The 21,792-nt window shown below is 41.3% G+C and overlaps 2 protein-coding genes across 9 annotated transcripts; both read right to left on the reverse strand.

The window, feature by feature from the left end:
- Nucleotides 1-963: 963 nt before the first annotated feature.
- On the reverse strand, nucleotides 964-15,063 carry mgab (MAX dimerization protein MGA b). Of its 8 annotated transcripts, none has more exons than XM_029849515.1 (23): nucleotides 14,915-15,063; nucleotides 14,522-14,841; nucleotides 11,385-12,565; nucleotides 10,646-11,060; nucleotides 10,390-10,480; nucleotides 10,091-10,198; nucleotides 9,890-10,009; nucleotides 9,301-9,411; nucleotides 8,734-9,133; nucleotides 7,331-7,526; nucleotides 6,980-7,217; nucleotides 6,670-6,848; nucleotides 5,966-6,107; nucleotides 5,647-5,873; nucleotides 5,339-5,557; nucleotides 4,969-5,227; nucleotides 4,019-4,587; nucleotides 3,843-3,928; nucleotides 3,687-3,753; nucleotides 3,444-3,605; nucleotides 3,121-3,232; nucleotides 2,549-3,040; nucleotides 964-2,249 (listed from the first exon to the last, which is right to left on the reverse strand). In XM_029849515.1, exons 3-23 carry the CDS (start codon nucleotides 12,527-12,529, stop codon nucleotides 1,543-1,545), a joined length of 6,045 nt encoding a protein of 2,014 aa, XP_029705375.1. In that variant the 5' UTR covers nucleotides 12,530-12,565; nucleotides 14,522-14,841; nucleotides 14,915-15,063; the 3' UTR covers nucleotides 964-1,542. The 8 variants fall into 8 exon arrangements, with proteins under 8 accessions (XP_029705375.1, XP_029705377.1, XP_029705376.1 ...); XM_029849517.1 differs by having other exon boundaries at nucleotides 7,040-7,217; nucleotides 10,091-10,201; XM_029849516.1 differs by having other exon boundaries at nucleotides 5,966-6,086; nucleotides 10,091-10,201.
- Nucleotides 15,064-18,118: 3,055 nt separating this feature from the next.
- ora6 (olfactory receptor class A related 6) lies at nucleotides 18,119-19,136 on the reverse strand. Its single transcript, XM_003971591.3, has one exon. The coding sequence runs from the start codon at nucleotides 19,134-19,136 to the stop codon at nucleotides 18,216-18,218; it is 921 nt and encodes a 306-aa protein (XP_003971640.3). The 3' UTR covers nucleotides 18,119-18,215.
- Between the last annotated feature and the right edge of the window lie 2,656 nt (nucleotides 19,137-21,792).

Here is a 21,792-nt window from a genome sequence, read left to right on the forward strand (position 1 = left end):
AGGCTTTAATCTGAACCTGAGCCCTCATGATTGCATCACTGATTGCTTTTGTTACCGCTGTTGCTAAATGGTTTAATGGGATTACTGGGAGGGCCAAGTTGAAGGTGGATTGTTTGATTTAGTTCCTGGCTGGCCGATAAAAAAGTTATCTTGAATGCACTGTTTGTCCTGGATAATGTACTCATTTGCTTAAAGCGATCGTTTTTATTTGTTAGAGCCCAACATGATCAATCACATTCAGAGGGCCGACTAAAAAAAACAATGTGTGCAACTTGACGGGATCCTGATGGTAAATTTGACCACAATGACACAAATCCAAGTTTTATTAATAAAGGGCAACGTCATTTTGTTGTAAACTGACCACGTGATGTCCCAATACAGCACAGGCCCCGCCCCGCGATGACGTCGGGTCGACGATTGAACCGCAGTTTGAAATAAAATTACATTTTTAAAATCTTAAGTTTATTGTAAGATAAAACTCCACTTGATCATGAATCAGAGATAGCTTTCAATTATGTCTAAATATCTGGCTATTGATTTTAGTATTAGTAGTCAATTTAACCTGCTGAAAGCCTGTATCCATTTCCTTTAAAGTAACATTTTATTAATCACTTAGAGCTATTCTTTTTTTATTTTATCAGTTAACCATAGCTCTTTAGACAATAAAGAGGTATAGTGCCCTCAATGTTTTATGGAAAATAGCTGTTGACATTTTAATTGTAATTTTCCTACCTTGGGGCAGCAAATGATTCACACTTATTTCCATATTTAGGAAAAGTCAATACAAGACGGTTGATACGGCCTCTGGATTGTAACCGTTTTGTCCTCATTGTTGCATTTGACTAATTTCTCAGGATGGAATGGGTTTAAAATGCAACAATTAGCAAGCAAAACCATTATTTTTTTAACATGTAAAAAAAAACACACACACACACACAAAGAAAACCTACAGGTGACAACTTGTGGCACAATATATGCATGTCACATTTTTATTGATTTTCAATGGTCAAATGATTTGTTTTAAACCAAAGTAATAGGAAAACCAGTGTCTCAACATTATCCACACAGTAGGTTAATGTAACAAAGTTTAAAATAAAATGTCCTCAGATTACTAAAGCCCCATGAAAAAAAAAAGTTCTTTAATATTTTAAATGCATATCATAATAAACATCCCACAATGACCAATCCTACCAAAGTGCTACCAGCAATGGTCTTCAGTGAGTTCATTAAAATAAGAATTGATGACCAATATAAAGAAAACAATTAACATGCAGAGTTAGTAAAGCAGTGTTGGCTGGTCCTCCTAATTTATACAGTTTGTAAGGCTTCATTTTAAGTCAACAGGCAGGTGGGTAGGATTATTAAAAATTTCTTTTTGTACATTCAGAAGGTCAATTAATGCTTTTCTCTGATATACAGGACACAAAAGACAAAACTTCCCACTGCTGTATGAAACTCCACTGAGGTTTGGACAGAAAAGCAGCATAAAGCTTCAACAGTAACTGAGGTCCACCGACATATGCGTTGGCTTTAGTCATAAAACTATTCTGAGTCTGTGTCCTGTTCCAATTCCTTCTCTATATCTATCCATGAGCGTTTCTTCGCACTGGGGAAGTCTTTTCCAAGGGCGGCTCGGGTTAAAGGCCGAGCTTTTCTACTCTCTTTAGAAAATCTTTCAGGAATGTCCTCAGATTTGGGTGTGACGCTTCCCTGTATGACTGGAGGATTCCATAACCCCTCAGATGAAGACCTCTTCGGAGGCCGTCCTCTGCCCCGTTTGAGCAGAAGTGGCGAATCCCCTGTGGTCAACAGACCGTTTTCCTTGGGTCCCTCTGCAACTGCAGTTTGACTGTGATCGAGACTCTTAACAGAGTGCCCGCGCCGTTCACTAGCAGGAGCAAGTTTCACTTGGATCCTGGGAGTCTTCCGAGGTCTGCCTCTGCTGCGTTGGACAGGGGTTTGGGTCGGAGCAGCCTGAGGACCCACGGTAGGAATTTGTTCTGCAGCATGCAGGGCCTTCTGGACTAATAACATTGACTTGTTAAGGAAGGTAACAGAGGCCATGGGTGTATTCACACATGGAGGCGTTGGCTTAGAGTTTGGGGATTGGAGCGTTTTGTCCTCCTCTGTCACAGATATGATCTCTGCAGGCTGGTCTGGCTCCGTCTTCTGTTTTTTAGCAGGCTTCTCACCAGTCTCTCCTGCCAGCTTGCTCTTCTCACCCACAACTGGTAAAATGTTCTGGCAAACTGAGAAACACAGGAAAAACATATGTAAACATCCAATGTAAACCTCACACACACATATACCCTTTTTTTTGTTTTCATTTTTCCACTGGATTTTACTAAATTTCTCATTTAGATTTAGGCTTTCTGCAATTATCATCTCGCATTAAAAAATCTCATGCATATGGGTAAACTTTGCTATATCAATCCTTGTATTTGTATGGTCAGATACTTTGTGACCTTTATTACAGGCGTACATATTTTCCCCACTGGTTTGAGTTTAACATCAGGAGCAAATAGGTCAAAAGCAGGTCTTCACATACTTGGCTTCAGAGATGAGGGGAGAATGATTCTGCCACTTTTGGAGCGAACCAGAGGAAAACTAATCTCCTTCACTGGCTGAATGGCATCAGGCTTCTGTGTTGAGGTTGTGGCTTTGACACTCATTTGAGCAACGGAATCGGATATCTTGTCCTTTCTGTCGTCGTGCGGTGAGGGTGCAGCAACACTCTTTAGCTCCGGTGACATTGTCTTCGTGACCTCAGGCTGGAAATGTTGCATTCTCAGAGGTGTCAGGACCGCAGTGTTCTGTGCAGCTACGGGGTTGGAGGGATGCTGAGAGGGCCTGAGCAAAAAGTCAGATGGCAAAAGAGGTATGGTTTCTTTTTTGGCCTCGGAATTATCGGCCTGCAGAAGAGCAGCTCTGGACTGGAGGAGATTGGAAAAGAAAGGGCTCCACTTCATTGTTTTTTCCTTCAGTTTCTCCTCCTTGTAAAACTCCTTCAGTCGGTCTTGAATAACCTTTTCTGACCTCCCTAAAATGTCATAAAAATTAGTAATATTTTGATATAGATTATTAAGGCAAAAAGCAATGTTAAACTTGAATCCTACATACCAGTCAGAAGTGAAAGCTCCTTCAAATAAGCCTGCTGTTTCTGTATCAGTTTTGTCTTCTGATCTTCCAGATATTTCGAGGCTTCAACCAAAGATTTGATTTCATTTTGAGCCTGTAGAGACAAGAGGTTGAAACACACAAACAAAATAATGTAAATGAATTATTTTAGCAAGTTAAAGTGCTTACACATGGGCTTTCATGCTCTTTTTACTGTTACTGGTGTCAAACATACAATGAGTAGGAAGGTTTTGACCATTCTCCAGATTTTTGTACAAATAATAATAATAGAAATAAATCTCAATTTAAGAGGACGCGGAACAGACCATTGAAAGCAGGTGAAGACGGGGGGGCTTGGGGTTCGTCTGGAGGATGGTGTGGAGTTTGTCAAACAGCTCTCTCAGTTCAGAACGCCTCAACCTCTCTACCCAGGTGTGAGTCTCCCGCCTGTTTAGAATTTTGAGGCTCTCACATCTGCCCTTTTGTTGCTGGTGATGAAAGGCACATCGTGGCAGAATCAGGAACGCAGAACAAGAATCTGTGGTCAAAGGTGAGCAATTTATAATTACTTTAGATGAATTAGGCTGTGCCTGGATGCTGGCTGCTGGCGGCGATCTAAAACCATCCTGGGAATTCCTGAAATGAAAGATGTTTGCAAGTATCAGATATGCACAAATATACATGGTGCATCTTGTTTCTAAAAGATATGCATTAACATTGATTACCGAGATGTGACGAGTGCTTTTCTGGCATCTTCTTTGATTCTATCGATGACCAATTCATGTGAGCCATCGATAGTTTCCACGTCCACCTACAGAAGTCATGATAAAGTGGTTTAGCATAAACATGAAGGTTAGCTTAAGTAGAACTAAGCAGTTATGTTTCGGGCTTTTTGTTGTACCTCATCACTCTCTTCCGAGAAGTCCAAAGACTCTGAATCATTTCCACCTGATTCCACCTGCCTGTTGAGTTCAACGCTCTCCTCTGAAGATGTGTCGTCATTACACTTTGGTGCTGTGAAAAACTCTGGTTTCACCATTTCGCTACTTAACAGCTCTCTAGCTTTAGCAGCAATGTCCAATCCAAGCCAGTTGAGGTTGGCTGTGCCCACTGTGTTCTCACATGGTACCTGCTGGGAGTCTCCATTGGTATTTTGGCTGGGGAGCTGAATGAGAGTGAAGCCGCCGGGCAGCAACACTCCTTGCTGGGTCTGACTTTTGGTGCCTTGGTTAGTGGGAGGGCAGATCCTAAATGAAAAGGTCCCAGTCTGTCCTAAGAAACTGGGGGTTTTCAGTGATGGTGAGACAGTGAGGGAGACGTTTGAGGTCATGGAGCTGTTCTGGAAGGTGGTGCTTTGGCAGATGTCTCCTCTGGTGATTGTTTGGACCGGGGATTTGGATGGAGCGCTTTGTGGAGGCAGCAGTAGTGCCACAAAACCCTTGTTAGAAGATTCTAGCTCAGATTGTTGAACTAAAAAAACAAAAACAAAAACACAGGTAAAGGGTCATATACACCTACCGGAAACTTCATGGCATTACTTAATTATCAAGCCAGCGATCAGGCAGCTTGTGTGATGATTTGTTTGATTTGTGATGTTTACTAAAGCCCCAAACCAGAAAGGATACCTGGCTTAACACCAATATTGAATTTCAGTTAGATTTTAAGCCCGGTTTATCCAACTAATAACATCTGAAAGCCGGACATTTAAGAAGCTTCATTTCATTTGGTGGTCTCAATAGTGAGCTGTAGCTGCAGGTGTCAGTGTTGAAAGGTTCTGGAGTTTATTACTTCTTTCACCACTGAGGGAGAATCTGTTTAAAACTGTGCTTATGTCTCAGAGACCAAGTTTACCTGGCTGCTGTGTCGGATTCTTCAGCTTCGCAGTTGTTCTGGGGGTTATTGTCGAAGGGGTCTCGGTGCCTGCAGCTTTGACGAGCAGGATAGCAGGAGTGTTGGCTTTGTTTGTAGGATCTGACTTTAGAGTTTTTTTATTTATTTCAGCGGGCAAATTCACTCGGCCTGTGATGTAAGCTGCAAGACGGTTGGCTGGATGTAAAGATCCCATAGTTCCCAGCAACAGTCTGGCCTGATTGTACGTCTTGCCATTAACCTGTAGGGAAAGTAATTTAGGTCAGGAAAACTCACTTAGTCGGTGTACTTCCCTATCAGGTAAAAAATGTGAAAAAGTGTTATAGCCTTTAGCCTATAACCTGTATATAACCTGTATAAGTCCGGATGCTTGACAGCCAACTGGTTTGGTTCTGGCTCTCAGTTTGCCAGCAGGTAACACACCGCTCAGAAAAGGTGTGACTCCATAGCGCATAACTGGCTCTTCCTCTTCCTCAACTGTTTCCATGTCCTCACCATCACTGGCATGCATTTCTTTGTCACTGCTTTCAGACTTTTCCTCATCATTGGCTGATGGTTCACTAATATGCAACTTCATAAAGATGAGAAAGACTGTTTTATACAAGAGCATCTTTCAGAAGAACTTTAAATTGTAAAATCTGTTAGAATCTCCAGTCTTACCCTGTATTTAATGACTGAGCCGCTGGGCTTCTGCATGACAATCTTGGTAATCAGGCGGATCTGGTACGGTTCTATGATAAAGCTCTCAGGAATATTATTCTGATTCATGCGTCGGCATAACTCTTCCAGGACCTTTTTGCGGTCCTTCCTCCAATGACATCCGGACTGGATCTCAATTTGTTTTCTTGCCTCCTTCTCATCAAAAGCTGTCAACTGAGGGGGTTTCTCTGCACAGAAAACAAAAACACTGTTATGTCACCGAAACCAGAACCAGAACTGTGTCCACATTAATAGTACAAAAATATGATTCTGGATGTACCGATGATTTTGGGCTCTAAATTCACTTCAGGTGGGGCCCTCTCTCTGAACCCTCTTACACGTGCACAGGTCATCATGCTCTCCAGGTATTTATACACAGGGTCCTTATCGTCTTCTCTCACCTGCAGAGGTTTCAAGAGGTTCTAGATCATGAATATCACACACACACACACACACACACCCACATACACACACAAACACACACGAGCAGCTTAGCATACCCTCTAACCTGCCTTCTGGTTTTATATTATGGTGTTTAAACATGGCAAGAACTTTGTTTTGGTGCAATGTTATTAAAAATGATTAAGCTGAGCCATTTCTTTATATACACATTTTAAATGTTTCCTAATACCAGAAAAGTAATCTCAATTATCCTCAGGTCAAAATCAATATTTTTACCAGGTAGGGAAAAGAGAAATCCTCAAAATTCTGAGGTCATAGTTACACTGGTCATTGTTCATCCTTGGGTGCACATGATTATTTTGTGCTTAATAAAATCCCCTTAGAGTGAACTGGAAATATCCCATTTGAGTGAACAGACAAACCACAAACATAACCTCATAGCTTGAAGACAAATATAAATTAAAACACTTATTTTTAGACCTGTAACTTGGCTGTTTTAACTATTAAGTATGAACACTAAGGGGTTAAAGCGTGAAAAAGCACAGAAAAACAAAAAACAAAAAACATAAATTTGTATTTTACCTGTTGTGATTGATGAGCCAGGCTGCTACGTTTTGCAGCCTTTATAGGAGCCAAACATGGTCGAGCACCACTGGGAGCAAAGACAGGCTCTGGATCCTCATTATTGGTGCTGCATTTCCAGAGTGTCTTAGCATGGAAGCCACGCTGAGGCTGGGATGGATGTTCCATGTTAGTCATGGCTGTGTGAGAGACAAACATTTCTTAAATGTACTTTTGGTAGAGCAAAAACAAAAAAATTTAAGCTAAGGGAAAAGCTATAAACAAGGGAATCCATCACTGCAGAGGTAGTTTAAAACTAGTTTGGGCTTACAGTAAACAGGCTGGCCTTCTGCCTTGTCCTCCGCTGTGATCAACTGCTTAGTGATCTTACGTTTGAAGCAGGCACAGCCAAACATGCACTCAGGGCGCTGGCAGTGGAGGGGACCTTTCCTAGAATATTGCAGACTAGCACACAGGCAGCCCAGTCTGCAGAAATCCCAACCACATTCGGTTTTAGTAGTTTTATCCACTGGATATTTGGCAACCTTCAAGATCTGACTAGGCTGCATCTGTTTTAAAAGAAGAAATTCAGTCAGAAAATGTAGGATTACCTTTTGAGTTAAGATGCTAATTATTGCAGCATCTATCTGCTACACACTCTTACTTCAAGGACAGCTCATACCTCTTTTGTTAGCAAAACAGACAGAGCTACACCGAGTCTGTCGTTTGTGAGTTGTGTTCGGCTCAGACCTTCGTTTAGTGTTCCAATCTCCATCTCCAATAGTTTGGACTGGAACTTGGTGAGGGCTGAAGATCTATAGGTCAGTCCCTGGCTTGTCACTGATCTCTGGATGCCCACTGGCTGGTGTGCTGATGACCTGAAGGCACAAGATGAAGCAATCACAGTTACTTTGGTCCAAGACTGAGTTCTGCATTGGCTGAAAATAATCAGTGGATACTGTTTATTTGCAACAATTTTAGTGTTTCTGTTCACAAAATTTGTAGTCTGCCATGACATGAAACCAAACCATAACAGAGAGAGGTTGCTTTGTATAATCAAGGCTCAAAGGTAATCATAGAAAAAATCTGATTTGCATCAAGACACCACTGACAACAACTGTGGTGAGTTTTGACATTAAAAACTGTATTGAGGCCAATTTGTTGGCAAAATTATTTTCAAATTCCGCATTCAAACAAAATTCCTTTTATAATCTCAATCAGATGAAAAGCCAAAACCTTTGATCAGCATGGATATATTCTTTTCTCCCCAATTACGTGCACTTGCAAAATTGTCATTAAATACTAGACACACGGGCCCAAAAACTACACCAACAACCCAATTTGGTCGACACAGTAAAGGAAAATCCCCAAATTCACAAAAACGGCAGCTGCAGCAGAACAGGTCGAATGTTTAATATACAGTTCCTCTACATAAGGGGAGAATCTATTCCCCCTTCAAGTAATTCAAGTAGCTAAAATACATATACAGTAAAATACATAATCGAGCAATTTTCTCTGCTTCGAGTAATCATTTATTTAACTTTATTAACTTTAAATGTGGCAAAACACGCTCATGTTACCGATGCAAACGAAGGAGGAAGTGAAAATGGAGTGGGAAGATGGGAAACTTGACGCAAAGTAGCAATAATGATGACATATTCCCTTGTGCAGGGTTTTCAGACATCCCCCTTGGTCTGCACTTGTCCTCTTTTTGAGACCTAAAAAAGCATCCAGGAGGAATTTCAAAGTTGTCTGGCATTTTATCCGACTAGAGCCTCAAACACGCCCATCCAATTGTGTTGTTTACAGAGTAGTCACACCCAAACCCCCCCCTCCCATGGAAGGCTCCTCTTTTTCACAAACTCAGATGCGTTTTATCCGATCACTTGATTAATCCAAGGAATTTTTTTCAGCAAAATATGCGATGATTAAAATATACGATAGCTGCAGCCATACCCTACATTGACGTCTAACCTGGAATAAAAATCTGAAGAATTCTAAATTTTGTAGACACGTATATGTGATAGATCTCTAACATAGGGCTGATAAATCAGGTTTTTCATTATATAAATAGAAGGGACTTACGTCTGTTGTACAGGACTAGTGCCGTGAGACGCGGGAGTAGAACACGCCTTTAACTCAGCTGCCAAATGTGAAGGTGCAGACCGAGGCACCGATGGACTTCCTTTTGGACTTACGGGGTCAGTCTGTGCCAATGAGCTCTGAGCAAAGTTGAAGAGGTGTTTGTGGGAAAGGGGACATGGTCTGCTGGACCCAACCGCAGATTTGGATGCAGTGCCACGATGCTTGAGGACACTGTCCAAGGTCTTTACATAGCTGGAGCTTTTAGCAGGCAGCTGGTAGGACACACGGCCCTCGGGGTTGGTGGAAAAGGCAGCAGCTCGCTCACTGATCTTCTGGGCTTCACTTTCTAAATACTCATCCAACATGTTGCTGCAGAAGGCAGATAGGTTCTTCTGTGATCCTGAATTAGCGGGAGGAAAATCATCTTTAGATTATTGTGTGCAATAAGGAATAAGACAAGTGCATTCATTTGCTTCCATGCTATTAATCTTATGTAATTACAATCAATGTACTGATCAAAGTGTTAAAAAAGGATGCTACTGGTAAAACAAGATGAACAGTCCGCACCATCGGAGCCAGGACAGGTTTCTTTGCTTTTTATGAACTTGCTTTTCCATCCCTTTATTTTTGTCATGTCGCTCGTCTTTCCAGTCCGAGAAATGAAGGATAATCCCTCATCTGTGTAGGAAATAACATTAAACCATTAACCTATACAGCCCACTCTTATTTCAGGTTACAAAACTCTGCTTATCCTCTAATGACAGTGTGTAAGGACTATGGGAAATGCTAAAAACAGCATTTGTGCTACTTCCTGATCGTGTCACAATCACTTATTAGCAGCAATATAATTAAAAAGCAATTGATCAAAGGTGAACAAATGATAAGTGAAACCGTATAGACGGATGCAAAAGGAAAAATACTCAAAATACTCAAAATGGCAGCAATGAACTGACAACCTTTCACCTGTTAAATCAAAAGAACCACTTTAAAGACGTGGAGCAGATGGAAATAGCATACCAGCGCTAACATAGTGGAGCCTGGTTCTTTCCATTTACCATCACAAATAAACACTAAACTGGTGCTGCTTTGCAAAAAAAAAGGCTACTATTTTGTAGTGATACAAGCAGAATGAGTGCATTAACAATAACTAACATACCAGAAGGAGATGTGATTGTGCTTTGCTCTGGAAGTTCTGGGGGGGGTAGTGGTAGATGTATACCCAGATACTTCAAATCAACAGGTGTGGCTGGGTCAAGACAACTCAGCTTCAACCCCACTGAAATACACAAGGTAAATGATGAAATGATGGGCAACATTTACATTATAGTAGCCGTTTCTGAGATGTGGATAAACTCACCTTCCTGCAGCACAGGATGGAGGACCTGTCTATGTCTGCAGAGAGACAGGTCCTGCAGCAAGACCGCCTCTAGGTGAGGTATGTTCTCTTCATCTCCCTCTGGACTGACTGCTGAAAACACCACAAATGTTTTAAGGAAGCTTGTAGATGAAATCTGGTCAAAATTTGACTGAATTATCTGAATTATAGAAAGGTTATAAAAATTACACAGTTTCAGGTAATATCTATATTTGGAATTTTAAAAACAGAATTTAACTGCAGGTCATAAAGTATGAATGAAATTAATAAATAAAACAAACCTCCAAGCTTATTTGTTTCTTTTAATTCCACATTTGTTGATGGTGGCGGGCTACTGGGAGACTTGTCTCTGATGTGAAACTCCAACGCTTCCTGTAAACAAGGGGAATATTAGGCTCTTTTATTACTTAGCAGCCAAGCCTGTGAGGGCCTGAGCGTGGGAAATCACAGCACTATATCACTATAAAAAATAAATAAATAAATAGAAATCATCACAGATGTGGAGATATATGCAGATGCCACTTTGGAGTAATTTACCTTAGAGCTGAATGACACAAACAACAGGCCCTCTACATCATCCAGCTCCGGTTGCATAGCGACAGTCAACGATGGGCTGTGGACTACCGTGGGGGAGGCAGGCGCAGCTTTCCATCTTCTTCCATGTGAATTTGCCCAGCGCCTATTGATCCTCCTTCCCCGCTTGCGTAATCTGAGTGACGATCCCGGGGTAGACGCTCGGAATCTTTGCCTGGCCTTAGGGGTTAAGCTTTCCACGTGGGGTTCCTTTTTGGGCACCACACATTGCTGGTCTTCGACAAGGACAAGCTCACCTAGCGCATGCTTGCCTCTTAAACAGTTGACGAAAGGGGCATTACCAGGACTGCTGGACATTATGGGCTTCAGGACCAGCCTGGTCTTGGTGATGGAAGTAGAGTCTATGTCACCATTTAAACTGCAAGAACAATTTGACTCGTGTTCATAGATGATAAACCAATAAATGTGAAATAAACTACATGGCAACACGTAATAATCGCTTAACTGCAGCAGTTGACCCAGTGGAAAGCCATCAATTTTTAAAATTAAGGTTATGCAACCGCATTACGTAAATGGTCTGCAAGGTGGAGTCCCCAAATTTAAAAAAAAAAAGTAAAATGTTGTCTTTGCCATTCTACAAAATGTTCAGTCATTAATGATTTCCCTAAACTGGATGTCCTTATTTCCATTCACGCGTCTCATTTTATCTTCCAAATGATTAAAAATAAAACAAAACTCCTACCTCAGCTCCACATCTTCCTCCTTGACTTCTGATTTGACATCAGGTATCGGATCACCTGCCTTTGCCACATGCCGAACTTCTGTAATGATCCGGTTCAGGCGAGAGCAGCTCCCTTCCTCCCTGAAGCCCTTTGCGAACGGATTGTGATTGATTTTCAGCTGGGTGATGCGAAAGTTCTGATAAGTTGTCACAGCCATGAATTCAGTTTGCGGAAATATAAAGGTCAAGCATTCTGGTCCCATGAATGCAAGTTTGTCGGGCAGAGATATCTCCCCATCCACAACAGGTATCACATGCAATCGAGGAATGTAGCGATGCATGGAATGTAGGATTATATGACCTTCTTGATCATTCATATTATTGGTCAGTTTAAGTTTATAGAAGGACACCAGGCTAGTCATCAAAGCTGAGCCTTGACTGGGCGAGTAATGGTGTGAAAACGCCCTGAACAGACCCTGGTTGTAGTGTTCTGCTACTCCACTAGGTTCCCATTTGGAGTTGCTCCAGCGGTACTTGTATTGATCTACTGGAACGATGGACAGGAACAGGCTGTACATGCGCGTAGGCTCCAGGCCAGACAGGCGATAGCGGCAATATGGGAACATGCGTCTCCCCTGCTTGGTGAGAATCATTTCAGTTGTGCAGCTGTGGAACTGCTTCCACACGCTATTGTTCTCCAGTGTAACGCTGACACCTTTGTGGGTCAATACAGTAGGGAAGTCACCTTCTGTGTTTGAACTCTGTAATTTGGTGAATACAAATGAAGGCAACAATGGTGATGATTGTGGTAGTTTGACAAGGCTGGTCTCTGTGCACATCAGGGATTCTGATGCTAGTTGTGAGGTAGCTTGGTAGGGTTCAGTAGGACTGTGACACAGGGTAGGTGATGCCACGACAGGTTTGGCTGGGCTCGCCTCAGCAGGTGAAGACAGGGAAGTGGAGCTGCAGTTGTTACTCGCCATGGAGACGGCTTTCATCTCGATCTCCGGCTCACTGGTGAAATCAGCTCCAGTTGTGTTAAGCAGAGATGGCGTTGAAGAGGGGACGGACGTTGGAGCAAATGGGAAGGGGCCATCAGTCACGCGCCCCTCCTCCAGAGCACGGCGGTCCTCCATTGGTGCAACTTCAGAGTCCATGACTGGCATCACCCATGCTTGGGGAAGCTTCCCTTCATTAGATTCCTGCAGGAGAATTACAAGAACAATTTTCATTATACAGCTAACGACCAAAAATTATAATAAAAATATATGCATGTCCAAACATTTATACAGATAACTAAGTGAAGCAATAGCAATAACAAGCAGATATTTTCCCGACGTTACACTCAAAACTCAATCCAATTATTTGGAATACCAGTGAGTTTGTCTTCCACCCTAGATTGCTTGACTTGTATTCAAGGATTAGCCTCTGTGAAAGGCTTGTTAATAGAGGCGGCAGATTATAGACTATGATTCCAATTAGAGAATCAAGAGATTTGGACAGTTGGCTTCCATTAATGGAGGCAAAACTCCAACTTAACCAGGGCCAGCACTAGAACAGGTATATCGACAGTAGTGCCACAAGCTTGCATGATGATCATAGCCGGTGGGCGTTGATCTTTTGGAGATCAAAATCCCTGCACAATATTACCATTTTATCAGGTCTTCTTTGGCCCATTAACATTTCCTGAAATATTCCATTAAAATCTATTCATAAGTTATTGTCCTAACAAATGCCAGCTGTCAACCTCCTTGGTGGTAGTAACTTGTTTTTGAAATCTATAGAACACCAAGATGAAACAAGATCTTCCCAGTAGGGTTTCAGTCAAAGATTGTGCCTTTTGCAAAATGAAAAACAGGTGTGATGAGAAACAGCAGCACCAAACTACATTAACAAGGATTGCCATCTGATTAGCTAATGCTAGTCAGGCACTAGCATTTTAACATAAAACCATATCTAAAGTGCTCCAGCGCCATTTGATTGGTCACATATATGGACAGACTATGTGCAAATGTAGGGCAGATGCAATCCTGTCACATTTACTGAGAATGAAGCTGATATACACTGTATACGGATAATGACAGATTTTTAGCAATAAGTTGTGAAGCCTTCCTTGATAGTGATGCATTTACTAGTCATTGATAAAGTTGGAACATGGAAACATTTGGATAGCATTTCAGAAACAATAATCCATTTCCCCCTTATATCTACACCCTCAATTTGTTTCAACTCTACAGGATTTGACTACAGTACTGTTTTACTCACTAAATGGGTATTATGGACTCAAAAAGTCAAATGCCATCGTGACATTTTGTGCCCCTTCACAACAGTATGTAAAAAAACAAACAGAAAAACACCTGCCCATATTTCCACAACACCAGCGGGACAACAGCACTTTAAACATTTAGTATATAATTTAAAAGCAACCTCAAATTGCACGCAGGCTTTAAAACACAGACAAGAAATAAGCTCAACAAAAAATAAATAAATACGTGTCCTTAGCGATGACACGCAGTTGTAACTCGTCGCAGTCGCCTCGAATAGATCATTACAGGCTGCTAAAGGCGCAAAAGACAGTGATTATTTCTCGAGTTCATATTTCTGGTTGAAAACTGAGAAAAGTGGACTTTGTCTTCGTGAGGACTGCGAGACCGCTTCGGTTGGACCGACCAATAGGCTGCCGGAAAGCCAGCCGAGGACATGGCTGATTTGCTCGGACGGGACCCGTTTCTGAGCAACGTTTTCGCCAAACAATTGAAAAACGTGCGAATCCATCTCCGTCGACGACCGAAGACGAGCTAAAAATAAAAAATAATAATAAAAAATACCTGCGTTCGTGTCGCCCTGCACCCCCGTCGTTCTCTCCCTCAGGTCAATCCACTAATCATCACAGAGTCACACCAACACACAGATGCTGACGTCTAAAGGTGTTAATCGACCGAAAGAGTGCACCGAATCGGCTTTTACGTCCACGTTTGCAGCGCAAACTCCCAGGCGCCCTCCGTGTTAGAATTTAATCCACTCCAAAAAAATCGGCGAGGGGGTAAATTGAAGTTATGTGGCTGCATCTCTTTCTTCGCCGCGCGCCGCGAAGAGGAAGGCCGCCTGCTCCACCACTCAGCAAGTTGGAAAAGTTGGAGGATTCACAATCGCCTCACCTTTCAACGTCGGCGGAATCCCTCCGTGGCCGCCGCGGCGACGTCGAGATGGCGTCGGCGGCGGAAACTCAAACTGTTGCGGGTCGTCGTCGCCGCGGCTGACGGCTCGGCGGATGCCTCGAACATAAACACACACGGGCAAATGGAGGCCGAGAGCCACGCCAGTGTGCTCGCATCGACCGACCCGAGCGTGCACGCACTGAAGCCAAAGCGCATGCACGAATATCAACCGCTTCGGTCGCGCGTGATTCCCGGGCTGCCGAAGCGAGGGAAGCGAGAATCCACCATGCCCGCTCCCACCTCGCGCTCACCCCACGCGCCTGGAATAATCACAATATCATCTATTTTGGGTTGTTTTTTTTTAAACTCTCCGCAAGTTGCGCGAGAATTTACCCGCCTAATTCCTGCAGTTCCGATACTTTGGCGTCCTCCTCCGCTCTTTCCTTTACTTCTTGCACCTTTTCTCGATCACAGTTCAATTCTCACCCTCCCTGAAACACACACACACACTCACAGACACACGCGTCCGCGCTCTCAGACTGTGACGTAACTCACTCACTATGGCGGTTGGACTCAAGTAACCAATGCGCAAGCTCTCTCCGGTCGGCCTTGTGCTCTCTCAATGGTGTCATTGGCAAAGATTGACCCTCATCACACGATAAATAGTTGTTCGCAGCGAGGCATGAAAAGGAAGAGGACACGTGGCCACTGGTCAAACCCAACCTGAAGTTATTATCCAGGTACTTAATGGTTTAGTTTTTCCACAACTGTGAACATTCACACCACAAACAACGTCTACCGGCCATCTTTCAAAATGGCGGCGAAATGTCGTGGTTAATTAACGTTTGCTTTGTTTAAGGGTCTGTCTCAAATAATAATATAATTCCGTGAATTGTTCTGAAGTAATGATTTGTTCAACAGCAATATAGATAACTGGGTAACTGTTCCACACGTGTAAAAACCAAAAATACAAGGCAATGTGATCTGATGTTAAGCTAAGTTTCATATTTTCCTCATAGTGCCTACCTTTTAAGGTATAACTTGCAATGCATTATTGTAGGTACTGGCTCAATTCACTGTGTTATCAAAAACAAGAATACTTGCAGAAATTGTATATGATTTAAAATGCTGCCAGCACCAAAATGGTAACAACTTTGTGTATTAAATGCATTGAATTCCAATTATGACACCAAGAAAAACAGAACCACACTTGATTGGTGTCACCTGCATGAATCCAAAATATCTTGTATTCCATTTTGTCATTCATTTGGAAATCTGTTTTGCTTTAATTTAAAGTGTAAATTAAATATTACATCTTTATATCTTTTATTTGCATTTTAATGAGACTGAAATATACTAAATTTGTTCCTGAGACCGCGCCCTCTGTTGGTTGAAGTAGTACTGCAAATCAATTTCCATCTTAAAAACAAATAAAATCCATGGGCTAGAATGGAGTAGGTTCTAGCTCAATTTTAATCACCAAGCTCTGTCCCTGGAGGAATATTTATGTAATGCCCGTTGGAGCTGCATTTTGTTGTTTTGATTAGAAATGGACAAAAACCAAAACCACATAAGAGTTAACAAAAATTAGTTGCAACTGTACCATGTAAGCACTGATACTGTGGGAACAAACACAACAAATAATCTCAAAGCTAATGGAGTAATTGTTTATCCCAGTGTATTCCTAGTGTTAAACATAATGAGCTCCATGCCAAGGAGGTTACGTGATTGGGTTTTGGCAAACCAACTCAAAAATTGAGTTAATTGAATTAAGATTTTAACAAAAATTTTCAGAAAATGTTAAGTGGCGATGGAAGGACTGATTACATTTTCGTGATGTTCTGGATATTCCGGAGAGACTTGATATTCCAAAGTTCAAAGACAATGAGCCTTGATCACAAAGCAAAGCTTCTTACTATGTTATGTAACCTTGTATTACTACACATGCATGTATATCCTACTACAGTACAGGTGTAAGACCATTTGTGGGTAAATGACCTGCTTGGTGGAGGTCCACTCCAAGTGTTTTTTCTCTTGTTAACTGAAACTAACTGAAAATGTGATCAGTATTTCAGCAGCAAGCTAATATTTTGGCATTTAAAACGCCATTATTTGGATGGTTAAATGAATTATCTTTAGTATTTATCCTAGAGTTTTAAAACCCACAAGTAAATTTATAGGCCAAGCTAGGGACCCCACATGATAAAACACACGACGTAGATGAATCCTCAAGGGGGCGACATATTTTGTCATCAAAACAAATGTTGACAGTGAGATTTGGTCTGCCTCAAAATGAAAGAAATTTAAGTGAAATAACCAAATAAAAAATGGTTTATCAGACTGTGCATACTCACTAAAGAGGGTCGGGATAGTGGCACTATTCTTGCAGCAGAAAAAGCGACGTAAATAAATAAATAAACCAGGAAATGAATCACGTGAGGAGGCACCCCACGTGTGCAGCGCTCAGAGGGTTCATTAGTGAAGGACACGCATGCTTTTATTTGCTTCTTCTGTCATGTACCATCAAAACTGCTGAGCTTGTGTTTGAAAGATAAATATGATGTTACAAGAAACCTTTGCCTACAAAATTAAAACGTCGAACTATCACAAAAGAGCCAGTCGCAATCGTATTAAACCGACAGGGCGGGGTCTAAACGAGACACGGAAGTGGGAGAGACGATTACAGACACACACACGCGCGCACACACACACATACACACACACTTTTTTTTTCCTCCACGTGGGGATCTCGTGGTGATATGCTGCAGTTCACACACACAAGTTATTCATCTTCCTGACTTTGTTAGGGAGAGACAATATTCATCCACAGTTGAATCTGAGAGTTTGGCTCCACGGTGCAATAATGAAGGCTTTCCTATAAAGTCACACAATAGTTATTTGGACAAGGACAGCCCATTTATTTTATATTTTCAATTAGGGTGTCTGTGAAAAGAGCAGAAAACAAAATACATCATTTTACATCATTTTGATATTGTTGTGTGTGTGTGTGTGTGTGTCTGAGAGAGAGAGAGAGAGAGATGTAACTGCAGAATAGTAGATAGGCAGGCAGGCATGCAGGGGTCAACAGAAGACTGTATTTTGAGCTTACTATTTCCCTCCAAATGTCCCAATTGTTATTACACTAATGTAAACTTGCATCTCATGATCACAAATTTATTTGCAGTATCTCTCTGCATGCCACCATTTTATGCTCACTATATATCCCTGATAGCAGCAGCTACTGAAGGTTATTACAGTTACAAGGGAAAGTATAGTCGTATTTTTTGTTAAACTACTTCTGACCATGAACAGGCCAATCATTTATTTTCTTATAAATATAAAATCTTACAGTTTATTTCACTTTTCATGCTTGATGACATGTGATTTAATGCAGAATTACTCGGGTTATTTATATCAAGTATATATAATGTGCAAATGAAATTAGATATAATCTGTGCTTGACCTGTGATCGTATTTCATCGTTTTGTTTTCAGTTATAAAAAGCTTATTACTAAAATTTGCACCAAGACCTTCATGGACAAGGGAAACTCTTTCCATTCAAGGACAGGAAAGTATTAAAATGATTACAATGTGGCATAAATATAAAGTTTTCTTTATTGGTGTCTGTGCCAGAATGGTGATTTCCAAACCAAAAGATCTTTTTCAAACACACTGATCTAATTTTTTTTTAACTTCAATTTTTTCTTAATTTCTTAAGGGAGAACAGATTATTCCCGATCCCATACACATAGGGGCTGATGGATGTGTAGGAAGTGGAGATGAAGAACTTGATCTCAGCCCAAGAGCTGGAGTCACCGGGGCTGATAGTCAGCTGGAAGATCAGGTAAATCGTCCAGTCTACCTGAAACAGTCCCATTGCTGTTAGAACTGCTATGGTGCTTCTCTGGAACTTCAGACCTTTACTCTTCCGGGAAATCTGGCTTGACCCGCTCTCCACGGGTGTTACAGTCTTTCGCTGGCTCAGCAGCACAGCAATGATAAGGCAGCTGGTGACTGTGACGATGATTAGGGGCAACAGGTTGAACAACAGGATAAACAGGTACTTGTATATACCATTCAGTTCGGGACAGTCCTCTTTATTACACTGGAAAAAGTCTGGAGGGCAGCCTGAGCCATTATTTGTGAAATTTTGTGACGTCTCCTTAATGTTTAAGACAAAAATGGGGCTGCTCAGCAGTATGGTGAACACTGTTAAAATCCCACTCACAGTCCACACTGACCTGATGCTGTCCAGGTAGATTGGCAGGTTCACCCTCCTGCTGGCATCTCTGAGCTTCTGGTAGCGGAAGATGCTGATGAGGACCGTGACGAGTATGCTGGCGTTTTCACCAAGCATGGTTAGGAATTTGAGCAAACGGCACGACCAAGTGCCCACGGTCGCAAAGGATGTCTGGAGGATGATCATGTCGTAGATATTCACGATGAGGATCTCCTCTAAGTTAGCTGCAGCCAGTTCCAGCAGAAAGAGCTCAAATGATTTGATCTGGGAGAACTTGTTCTGAACAACCGAGACAATAAGAAATACATTTCCAAAGATTCCTATACAGGAAATGATGATTCTCGTGGCCAGGAGTTGGACAGATAAACCGAGCATTTTCCACACGTCAATGTCCGCTCCGGTTCCTTGCGGCAAAGAGAGGCTGGAAGTCTTTGCCGGCACACAAAAGAGCAGCGTGTTTTGTCCCTCATCGTGTTTCCACATCACCGACCACACACCCTTGTTATCAAGTTCTCAAAGGTGGCAGAGATCTCGATGTGATTGGCTCATTAGAGAAAGGAAAACAAGGGGTTAGTGGAAACACTGAAGGATGGAAATCATTAAAGTTTTATCCTCTGAGCTTTTCAAACTTAGTCTTAGAAACGGAGCAACCAATTTTTTTCCCACCAAATATTACAAAATCCATTTCCTCTTGAGTATGTTTTGTATACTTGAAGGATTTTTGATTATTTTATTTGCAAACCACAGATAACCTTGACAATATTAATCAAATGGCATTTACCTTGTAATGAAAACATTTTAATCACATTTTCATCTTGTAGCATTTCTATTTTTCTAGTATCACTGAACAGATAAATGACATATTCTTCCTATTGGAAGCCCTTTGGATAACCAGGCTGAAAAGGGAAACTGGCATGAACTTGCAATTAATTTGTTCACCTTCTTAATGGAAATTCATATCCGGCCTAATTACTCCAGTGTAAGATTTGCTTTTGCACAATGCAGCTTCTCTAGAAAGGAGGTAAAGCAAGGTGCAGAAATCAGCCACCTAAATGAAAAGTAACTTAAAAATTACACTAAATTAAACTGCTGACAATTGAGATAGAGTAGTTGATCAAAAATTATATAACTATAAACCTTTAGAAATTGATGATAATCAACGCTCTTTCTTTGCTTTACTTCCAGTCTCATGGCTTGACTTTAAGACAGTTGTGCAGGATTTGCTCTAAGGTTAAAGGGCCATCTGATTTCACAATCCCGCCCTTTAATGTTGGATTAAGAGAGAAATTAGACTGTAGATCTACTATTAAGCCCATATCTTGACCACTACTGTGAAAGTGAAATTGCATTTTCAATGATGGCACAAACAAAAAGGAAAGAGACACAATCTTTGTGAGGTCAAACATGAGTAGACGTTACAAATACGTGAAGGAATTGGTGTCATCATTCAAGTTTCCAATGAGGTAAGAATTAAAGTCTTTGTTAGGGAGACAAAAGCAGAGACTTATAACGTGATGGGGCCCCTGGACCCTACTGTTCATCTGTGGCCATTTCATGCCCCAGCTTGTCTTGTTCCCTTACTCGATTTGCTGTTTAGTAAGAAGAAGTCCTCCTTAACCACATCCTACATCCTGATTCAGCTTAATTGTGAATCCCACTGTGTGTATGCATGTGTAATTACGGATAAAATGTTCGCTGGCAGTAAATGGGCAAACTGAGTGTTGCGTAAGGAGACCTGGACAGCTTAGGAAGTTCTAGCCATTATTTACTTTATAGCATCACTTTATTGTAGTTTTTTTTTCCATGCGTGATGTTTGGTTGTTTTTATTTGGTATATAAAGACAGTACATTTGGTGTAAAGCCACAACTGTTAAGCCCAAGTCTTGACCACTACTGTGACAGTGAAACAACATTTTTGACGATGGCACATACAGTAAAACAAGAGACAAAAGGGCTCTCAGAAGCATAGCATTAACATAATCAGGCTAAAAAGAGTTGTCATATCCGCCTTTGTGACTCAGCATGCCGGGATGCTGATTTGCATAGAACAAAACATTCAGATGGTGTCGATTATCATGAAATGTGTTAGAAAGAAATGGGGTAATCCTTTTGGCAACATGAAATTAGCTTCAACCTTTTATCCACTGAACAGCTGATTGCGCGACTGACATTTCCTTACTGCCGGGACACTCGGGCGCCTATTCTCAGAACCGTGGGAGCTGTAAGTACTTTTTAATTGATGTCACTTTGACTGTCCTATTAGTCTATTGACAGCAAAGGTCATTTCCGTTGGTCGACTCGATGTTTCACAGCAGACTTTTTAAGTGTCACTGCAGGATAGTAATGAATCGAATATATTGCAAGCTGCTGTTACTGGGATTTATTTTATCATGGTTTTTAAATAAATAACAAGACTAACTAGATTTTTTCCCCCTGCAATGACACAACGAAACCTGCAGTGGAACATGTCCATTCTAACTTTAATCTGTGAGGAAACCTATTCAGATAAATTTGACAAGTGGACAAGAGGACTGGTTAAATTGACTTTTAACTAACCAGGAGCACTTTGCACTTTAAATCTTATCATTTAGTTGGTGTTGAAGCAAATGAATGATGCTGGCATTTGAAGTTTAATTATGCCTACAGTAATATGATGTACTTGACTTTTTGTTCATTAGGTTAGTTAAAAAGTCCAACTTGGTGTAAAATAGATAATATCGTTCCAAAAAACACTCAAGTACATTACTAGAGATGAAGATGAAAAAACCCTCATTGTTTGTTGAGTTGGAAACAATTAGATTTTCAACAACAAAAGTAATCCTTTTCATCCAAATTTTGTGTCAGCCTACAACTCTGCCACAAAGAGAAAACTATTAAGAGAAACCAAAGCCGGAATAAACAGTTTTGTTTTCTCTTTTGGCAGGATGGTTTGCTGAGGTTTGCTAACAGTAACTGTCACAATTTGTTGCATTATTTAGATCAGGAAAACCAAAAATTAAACACGACCCTTTGGTCACGATGCACAAACATT

Source organism: Takifugu rubripes, chromosome 16 (genome assembly GCF_901000725.2).
Source record: "Takifugu rubripes chromosome 16, fTakRub1.2, whole genome shotgun sequence".
In the NCBI taxonomy this organism is placed as follows: Eukaryota; Metazoa; Chordata; class Actinopteri; order Tetraodontiformes; family Tetraodontidae; genus Takifugu; species Takifugu rubripes.